At 52.5% G+C, this 9,130-nt stretch overlaps 1 protein-coding gene across 1 annotated transcript in view; it reads left to right on the top strand.

Annotated features, from left to right (window-relative positions):
- The first annotated feature begins 738 nt into the window (after positions 1–738).
- Hunk (hormonally up-regulated Neu-associated kinase) overlaps positions 739–9,130 on the top strand; it is a 97,483-nt gene continuing 89,091 nt past the window's right edge. The window contains exon 1 of the mRNA XM_048346323.1: positions 739–1,072. Within this exon, the coding sequence (XP_048202280.1) occupies positions 812–1,072 (261 nt within the window). The 5' untranslated portion in view covers positions 739–811. The remainder of the gene's footprint in view (positions 1,073–9,130) is intronic.

Genomic DNA, 9,130 nt, shown 5'->3' with positions numbered 1-9,130 from the left:
TCCTTCCCGCCCCCCTCCCCCCACCCAACCTCCCCCCCCCCCCCCCGCCCCGCGCCTTGTCTGGCGCTCAGGTGGCTCCACCGCCCCCTCGGCCGCTCCCCTCCCCTCTCCGGCGAGGGTCGAATTTGGCTGTGGCGCGCGGGGAAGGAGGGGCTACGAGGGATTTGAAAGTACCCAGGCTGCGGAGTGGAGCTTGCATTTGTTCCCGCCGCCCGCCATCGGATTAAATTTCTGCAAATTCAAACTGAACGGGGGCTTTCTTCGGTTGCTTTCCAGAGGGCGCCTGCAGCCCGCCGCGCGCTTCCCTCGGACGGGAGCAGCCGCCCGGTGCACGGCTGGGAGCGAGGGAGTCCGACCCGAGCCCGGGCGGGCCAGACCGGCGGCGAGGGCGGAGACGTCCCCCTCCATCCCCGGCTCCGACGAGATCGAGACCGCCGGACTCCGTGACCCGGCCACTCGGCCGCGCCCCTCCCCAGGCCAGCGCCGCTCCCCGCGCCCCCTCTCCGGACGCCCGTCCCTAGCCCCCAAGACGGGATCGGGAGTGTCCGGGAAGGGGCTGGGCGACCCCCTCAGGAAGAACTTCCAGGGGGCGGGTCCCCGGTCTCCCGATCGCTCCGGGGCGGCCGCTATTGTCTGCGCGCGGCGCTCCGAAGCGCGGGGGGCGTGAGCGCGGCCGGCGGCCCGGAGGCGCTGGGCGCGGAGACCCGGGGCCGGGCGGGGCCCGAAGCCCGAGCGGCGGCGGGCGGAGCCGAGGCAGTCGGGGCACCGGACCCCGAGGAGCTAGCGGCGAGCGCGGGTTCGGATCGGCGCGATGCCGGCGGCGGCGGGGGACGGGCTCCTGAGCGAGCCGGCGGCGCCCGGGGGCGGCGGGGTAGCGGAGGACGCGGCCCGGCCGGCGGCGGCCTGCGAGGGAAGTTTCCTGCCGGCCTGGGTGAGCGGCGTGCCCCGCGAGCGGCTCCGCGACTTCCAGCACCACAAGCGCGTGGGCAACTACCTCATCGGCAGCAGGAAGCTGGGCGAGGGCTCCTTCGCCAAGGTGCGCGAGGGGCTGCACGTGCTGACCGGAGAGAAGGTGAGGCCGCCCGGGGGCGCCGGCCCGCGGCGCGGGGGGGGGGCAGGAGGTGAGGGTCCCGGCGGGGACCCGCGGCGGGACCCCGGGAGCTCGGCGCACGGCGCGCATCCAAGCTGGGGGGTGGGGTGGGGTGGGTGGTCCCCGGCCGGGAGCCCGCCCCGCCTCCCGCTAGCTTCCCGCGCCCTCCGGGGCAGGGGGCGCGTCATCGGGCACGCAAGCGGTGGGTGGCTTGGGGTCAGTTTCCCCGGGGAACCGGAGGGCGACGGGTTTACGCGCGCAGCCGTCCCGCGCAGTCTTTCGGTGCCGCGGAGGCGCCGCCTGGCGGACGCCGTCGCGGGGGTCGCCGGCGGGAACGGCGGGCCCCCCCCCCCCGCCCCTACCCACCCCGGCCCTTCGGAGTGTGGGAGAGAAATGGGACTTGATCCTTCCTGGGCTCTGCGGAGGAGGGGGTACGGGAGCTGAGACCCCGCAGAGGTTCCTCTCCTCCCCCCCCCCCCCCGAGTAGTCTAGGAAGGTAGGGGATTTCTCCTGCGTCCCCCCCCCCCCGCACCCTCACCTGCATTCGCCACCGACTTTCTCTCCTCCAACACTCCAACCCCCTCATTCCGTTCAGCCCTCCCCCCACCCCTCGGTCTTGAAAAAAAAGACCCAGCTTCTGGCAGGGGTGCGCCCGGACTTTTAGAGAATGGGGGGGGGGGATGACTTATCCTGGTAGAAGGAAAGCACGGGGGGGAGGGGCCTCCCCTCCTCTCCCCTCCCCTCCCCCAGTGACCCGGAGCGCCACCTCTTCCCCCTGGTTAGAAGTTAGATGGTGGGAACCGTGGCCCGACCAGGTGCAGGAAGATCTCGGGTGTCACTTTGATCTGTGAGAAGAAATCCTAGCGACGGGACTGACTGGAGGCTGGCTTACTTTAGAGGCTTGGTTAGCCCCAGGCTGCCTCGTGCTTAGAGCCTCTCCTGGCTGCCAAGGCTCCTGTCATTTCAGACTTCAGATCTCCTGTTCCGGGCTGGGGGGAGGGGGTGCGCGCACTGGAGGACGTAGAGCCCGCCCCCCCCCCCCAACTCCCTTTGGAGAGAGGAGGGGCCCTCTGGGTGTCCTCACTAGAGCAAATAGTCCGGGAGCCAAACCCTTCTCCATGGTGAGCTGGGATGTTCTGCCCAGCCTGGTGCCTGGGCCACCACTCAGGCCTTTTGCCACTGGGCTGCCTTTCCAGGCCTCCCTTTAACCTTTAGCTTTGCCGTGTTGACCTGAGCACAGGCCTCCAACACCCTGTAATGTGCATTCTCTCTCCCCCCCCCTTCCTTCCACCCCTCCCTTCCCTTCCTTTCTTCCTTCCCTCCTTCTTTCCTTTTTTACTTGAACTCAAGAAACTCAAGGCTGGGGTGCTGATCTTCAGCTTTTTTTTTGCTTCAAGTGGGCACTCTACCACTTACTTGAGTCACAACTCCACGTTCAGCCTTTTTGGTGCTTAATCCAAGAGTCTCATGGAATTTCCTGCCCAGGCTGGCTTTGATTTTAGATATCAGTCCCCGGAGTAGCTAGGATTACAGGCATGAGCCACCAGTGCCTGGCTTGTCCTTCACTTCTGTAGCCATTCAGAGTGGATGGAGTCCTCCTTTAGTTTTGGGCAAATAGGATTAGAGGGAGTAGTTAAAAAAATTGCCTTTTCCAGTGAGAAAAGGGGAGGGGAAAGTGTTCAATATAAACTTACTAAGTCCCTCTTCAAAGAAGGAAAAAGACTTCCCAAACCTCCTTCTAATCCAGCCAGAGTAAGCAGGAATTTACTAGTTGGAGTCCAGCAGGCTGTCTGTCTGCCTGAGCCGTGGGGATAGGTGTGAGCCAATGAGCTCTTTTCTCCAGTTCTGGTGAAAGCAAGTGTTAGAAGTCTATTTTCATTTGAAATCTGGGACAATTCAATCTGGTCATGTCAATTTCCTCCCTCAAGTGAGGAGTCTCTTGCTGACCATTCAGTGTGTCAGACTTGAAGAGTCCCTCCTCTTCCCACCTTCTCTCCACTTTCCTTCATTGGGGGGTGGGGGGGGGCCTGGTTTCTAGACATGAATCCCTCAGCCTTGGCTGAGCCACCTGTGGATATATGTAGCGCTCAGAACCCGCTCCACTACTTTGGTTTTGGAGCTTTCTGCTGGGTCCCCTGGAATAGTAAACATTATTGCTCGAAAGGGGTTCACATGAGGAGCCCGGTACTCTTCCCCTGGTGGTTTCAGTGATGAGTCTGATTTTCTGTGTGCACTGGGAGGAGGTATTAATTGGATGTAAAATGATCCAGCATCCCTGGCCTAATTGATTTGATCTAGTTAAAGACCTGTGGTTCTTAGCAGGGGCAGGGGAGAAGGGAGGAGGAGAGCAGGGGTGGATGTTTAATGGTGAAAAACGTGCTTTTCACAGTTGTTCAGTTTCCCTACGATTAGAGCTCCAGGGACTCCTAAGCACCTGGAGAAATCTGGATTTTTAACTCATTCAATTGCTGGCTTTCAAGAAACAATGGTGCCTTTCATAGCATTTATCTCTCAAATCCAACACCTTTAATGCTTTACTAATAGATGTGTGGTTTAGCAGATCCTAGAGATTAAAATGTGCTGTTTTGGTGTATGTGGGCTGCTCTTGACTCTGCTTGGGAAGAATCACTTAGTTAATGAATCCCAAGCTTCACTCTTGTTTTGGATATTTATTTGCCAGACTAAGCTAGGCCCAAACCCCCAAGGTGAAAGCAACCTCAGGCTATTTGCAGCTTAAGTTCTTTTTTTTTTTTTTTTTTTTTTTTTTTGCCAGTTCTGGGACTTGGACTCAGGGCCTGATCACTTTCCCTGGCTTCTTTTTGCTCAAGGCTAGCTAGCACTCTACCACTTGAGCCACAGCACCACTTCTGGCTTTTTCTATATATGTGGTACTAGGGAATTGAACCCAGGGCTTCATGTACGTGAGGCAAGCACTCTACCTCTAGGCCATATTCCCAGCCCCTACAGCCTAAGGAAGTTCTTTTGAAAAGGTAAGCTGCTAACTGAAGAGAAGGCTTTGTCCTGGGGAAGGGGTGTTCTGATGAGCAGAGATGTTGGTGTGAAAGGTCTTGGGGAGACATCTGCCATTCCCCATTCCTCCCTCTTTTCTTGGGGTACATACTTTTGGATAAAATACTTCCTCCTTCTCTATTTTGTTTTTAAATTGGCACAGACTACATGGAAAGATAATGAAGTCCTGAACAGTAAAGGGAAAAATAGATGTAGCCTCCCTCTTCCCAAGCAACCAAGAGCAGAAGGATTCAGGGCTGCTTCTCTTGCTTGGGACATCAGTTCTTGAAATAGAAATCTGAGAAGATTTCTGAGAAGACACAGTACATCAAGTTTGTGGGAACTAGCTGATCAAAGTGGCCATTGTCAAACCCAGGCACTTTGTTTTGGGGGATCTGTGTGCAACTCAGATACTGATAGGTGTGTATTGGATTGACTTGCGAGCTTCTGTACATTTCCAAAATGGGTGAAGACCTCTGTAGTTTCCTGGGGGTTTGTTTGAGTACAGCTGATGAGAGAGACTTTTTTGGAGCTTTCACTTTTCTTGGGATTCAGCACTATCTTATTGAAAGGCTGTCTTTGCTGTCATTACCTACAGGACTGCATCTTACCCGCCCGTCCTCTGAAGTTGTTTGTTCAGATGTAATTGGAATCTTGATAGCTCTTTCCACTTCTGGTAGAGAAAGGAGGATTCTGGGCTGAGACCTAATTTTTTATCCTTTAGCTCTGAATTAGTGCAATCTCTGTAAATCTGGCTTTCAAAATAACTAGTTCACTTGATCATGTGAAATACCTAGGTGAGTAGGTTTTCAGTCTTAGGGAGCTAAGTTGATACATGGATAAGGAAAAAGGATCCAAGATTTGATTCTGAAAAGAATCACTTGTGTTGGAAGCTTTGGGACAAAGAATGAAGTTGCTGAGCAGAACTATCGAGTAATGACTTTGAGAGAATCACGGAGGCTGTGCTTACTCTCTAGAGAGTCGTTTTTTTTGTTTTTGTTTTTTTTTCTTTTAGTTGTAGCAGGAATTGAGCTCGACCTCAACTTGCTAGGCAAGTGCTCTACCGCTTGAGCCACCCTCCAGTCCTTTTGATTTTAGCCTGTTTTTTTCAGATAGAGTTTGTACTTTCACCCTAGTTGACCCCTGTCTGATCAGTCTGAGGTCAACTGCTGATCCTCCTACCTCTGTCTCCCAAGTGGCTGGGATTATAGGCATATGCCACCATGCCTCCTTGTGATCATTTCTTGGTAACTAGGAAATGCACAGTCCCTGGTATATAAGAGGTTATGATTGCATTTAAAAATGGATTAAAAATAGTTGAAAAGGTTGATTGAGAAAAACATAAGTATAGCTCAGGAATAGATCTGGTTTGGTAGACAAGCAAAAATATATTACCAGAGCAAGCAGTCAGTGCCTTTTACCTTTTTTATGATTAGGAGACAAAGTAAAGGGCATAAAATTACTGGTTAAGATAGTTCAACATCTTATTTTTGTATCATTATTATTACTTTTTAAAAATCCTGTTTATCGCTTTCATCAGAGCTATTTTGGGACCAAAAATAAGGATTGCCTGCTTAGTAAGTTGCCAATAATCACGCACAGAGCTTGACAATGCCAGCTACCTGGAGTGAAGATGTTACTAAAAATATCCCTTACTATGTTTTGCAGAGAAGGAAATAGGACTAATTTTAGAGGTGGCCTTTTGGCAAATCTGTTTTTAGCAGTATTTCTGAAGCAAACAGGTGCAAACTCCTGTATTTCTTTGTCAGTGCTTGAGATTTCATGGGGGTAATAACTCTTACGGAACAAGAAATGCTCAGAGAACTGGAAATTCCTATTACCCTCAGCTAGGCCTTCTTGCAAGAAGGAGGCAGTTGCAAAAGGCACCTGCCTGGGTGTCCTGTGTTGACGGACAGTGTCTATAATTTTCCAGATTGCAGGCTACAGTCACGGGCACATTCTTTTGAACTTCCTGCCCTGCTTCATCTTTTTGAAGTACATGGGAATGGTGGAAATTGGCATGTACGGCTCACTTCCTAGTGTTCATTGATACAGGACCCGGGGACTTCAAAGGGTTCTGGGAGTCAGCCGAGTGGTATCCACCAGGAAGGAAACAGCCCTACATTTTCTCGGCAGGTGTTGAGGCCAGCTGTGGGCGTGGTTCCTGTCCATAAGGAGCCGACTCAGTGTGTGAGACTGGAATCCCACATACTGTTTAGGGGGAAGTACAGCAACTGGCCATCCTTTTGTTTATCTTCCCTGAAGGAGGGGCGGCAACAGCCTCACTCACCCCAAAAGGCAGGCAGGTTTGGTGTTCCCCATGAGCAGGTAGTGTGGCCCTGAAGTTTCATTTGCTTCTCCTCCTGAGACTTGCTTTCCTGGCTAATTGCAATCCAGTTGGTGGGTCTTCTTTTAGTCGCTGGTGTGGCCTCTCCTGTTGCTGAGCCTGGCCTAGGACCACATCTATGAGCTGACTTGAACGGAATTCCTTGCTCTTGATGGGGTGCCGCTGGCTGTGGCAAAGGACCATGGGAAAGAGGTAGAATACTCAGGGTCTGTACTCAGACCCAATCTTACGTTGATGCCGTGATGGACTCTAGAGAGCTGTCATGGGTCCTGTATCATTAGTGCCAGCCTGGTGGCATTGTGATTTATGGTTTATTCAGGATTTTTCATGCAATGTTCTCATTTGATGTGGGAAGCAATGGTAAACAGATGAGAACCGATTTGCTGGTCTTCCTGCTTGCATTGATTCGATGGGGGGAAGGTCCTGGAATTGTTTGTTATGGTGACTGTAACAAACGACCACCAGCTGGGTGTTGCAAACTATAGAAATGTATTCTTTTTTTTTTTGGCCAGTCCTGGGCCTTGGACTCAGGGCCTGAGCACTGTCCCTGGCTTCTTTTTGCTCAAGGCTAGCACTCTGCCACTTGAGCCACAGCGCCACTTCTGGCCATTTTCTATATATGTGGTGCTGGGGAATCGAACCCAGGGCCTCATGTATATGAGACAAGCACTCTTGCCACTAGGCCATATCCCCAGCCCCTAGAAATGTATTCTTTTACACTCTTTTGGAAGGCAGAAATCCAGAGTGAAGGTACCTGCAGAGCCACTCTCCCCCTGGGGGCATAAGGTCATGATCTTCATTTGCCTCTTCTATCTTCTGGTGTTTGCCAAGACATCCCTAGCTCGTAACTCTGTAGCACTCCAATCTTGGCATTTTTTTTTTCATATGGTAGTTGTGTGTCCTTGGTGTATCAATCTCACATCTCCTTATAATGACACAAGTTCCTGGATTTAGGGTCTACCCTCATCCTGTAGGGCCTCTTCTGAACTTGACCCTATTTGTAAGTAATGTCACAGTCACAGCTACTAGGGATTAGCTTTGAAGGTGTCTTTGTGGGGGATACACACTGTTCAGCCGAGGCCACCTCCTTATACTTTGGGGTTGGGTTGCAGGTAGCAAGCTAGCAAGCTGACCTTGGCAAGGCAATGAATGTATTTTCAGGGAATCCGGCAAGGCCAGTTCCCCTAGGGGGATGGGAGAGGCTGGAAGAAGGGGTGAAGCAGCCTGGGGCAGAGGGAGAAGAATGTGGGCTCCAGTGTAGTCTCATGCACAGCCTGTGCCCATGTCACCCTGAGTCCTCAAGCTGAGCTGGGTCTTGTCCAGCTGAGAATGAGAGGACTGGCCTTTTCTTCACCCCTTCAGTCTTTCAATGGAGCCCACCCTGCCTGTGGCCAGGGCCTTGCTGTGGTCTTGGGAAGAGCTCGCAGCTGAGAGCTGTCTCTGAGTTCTTTCGCAGTGCCTGGGGGATTTGGCCAGCACTGTGGTTTCTGTCTTGTGGGAAGGAGAAGGCTGGGGTCTGGGGACTTCATCTCAGTGAAGCCAGCTCCTTAAACAAAGCATGCAGCTTCTCATTCAGTTGGAAACATGGTGGCTTGTGGGCAGGTCTGTGTTCCCCACACTGCCTGCATCTGACCCCACATTTCTCTTAGGCTCCATGTTCTGGCTGTGTGGTACATTTCTGTCCTTCCCCTCCTAGGGCTGAAGGCTCCTGCTGTGCGCTCTGAACTTGCTCTGAAGAAGTGGGTAGCCTGGAGAATTTGTCAACCCCAGGCCTAATCCAGACCCATGGGACTTTCCTGGGAGATGCGCTCCATGCCCCATCACATGTCCTGGGACTTGAACTCAGGGCCTGGGTGCTGTTTCTGAACTTTTTTGCTCAAGACTCGTGCTCTACCACTTGAGCAACAGCTCCCCTTCCAGCCTTATGGTGGTTAATTGGAGAGAAGAGTTTCATAGACTTTGCTGCGTGAGCTGGCTCCGTACCCACAATCCTTAGATCTCAGCCTCCTTAACAGTTCGATGACAGGCATGAGCCACCCGTGCCTGGCAAGCGTGCAGACTATTTTAAGGGACAAAAAAGATGCTCAGAGGAAGACCATCTTTAATATTCCGTATCACCCCTTTCTATCCCTCTGTCCTGGCACTGCAATTTCTATTATTGGTTGCATTTGAGATGGTAATCATTTTTATGTTCTTAAGATGAGCAGGGAGGTTGACAGGTTCTCTGTTGGAAAACTCCTGGCTCAGAAACAGTGGGGTTTTCTGGAGGAATTGGTTAAGGTATACACCTAGGTATCAGAGTGACCTGTGATCAAGCAGAAGCAGAAATATTTTCTGGTGTCCTAGGATTGCTAAGGGACCTCGGCTCTTTGCTGAGAAAATATGCCACCACTGCGACAGATGGGAGAAAGGACTATTTGCAAACACACGTTCTAGAGAATGTTTCCCATGGAGATATATGGAGGTTTGCAGGCGGTCTCTTTGACAACTAGGTTTTTATATGTTTATTAGTATTTTAAACCAAATCCTGCTAAAACATTTGCAGTCTTGCATCTGTCCTTGCCCATTTTCTGAGCTCACTCTGATATCGCTGCCTCTATGACCTCTGCTGTGTTCTTGCTACATGTGAGTTTTGGTTGTCTTCCATCCTGCCTCATGGCTTTTTGGGAAATTGTCAGGCCATC

This window comes from Perognathus longimembris, chromosome 5 (assembly GCF_023159225.1).
Source record: "Perognathus longimembris pacificus isolate PPM17 chromosome 5, ASM2315922v1, whole genome shotgun sequence".
NCBI lineage: Eukaryota > Metazoa > Chordata > Mammalia > Rodentia > Heteromyidae > Perognathus > Perognathus longimembris.
This window is presented reverse-complemented; position numbering and strand designations above follow the sequence as displayed.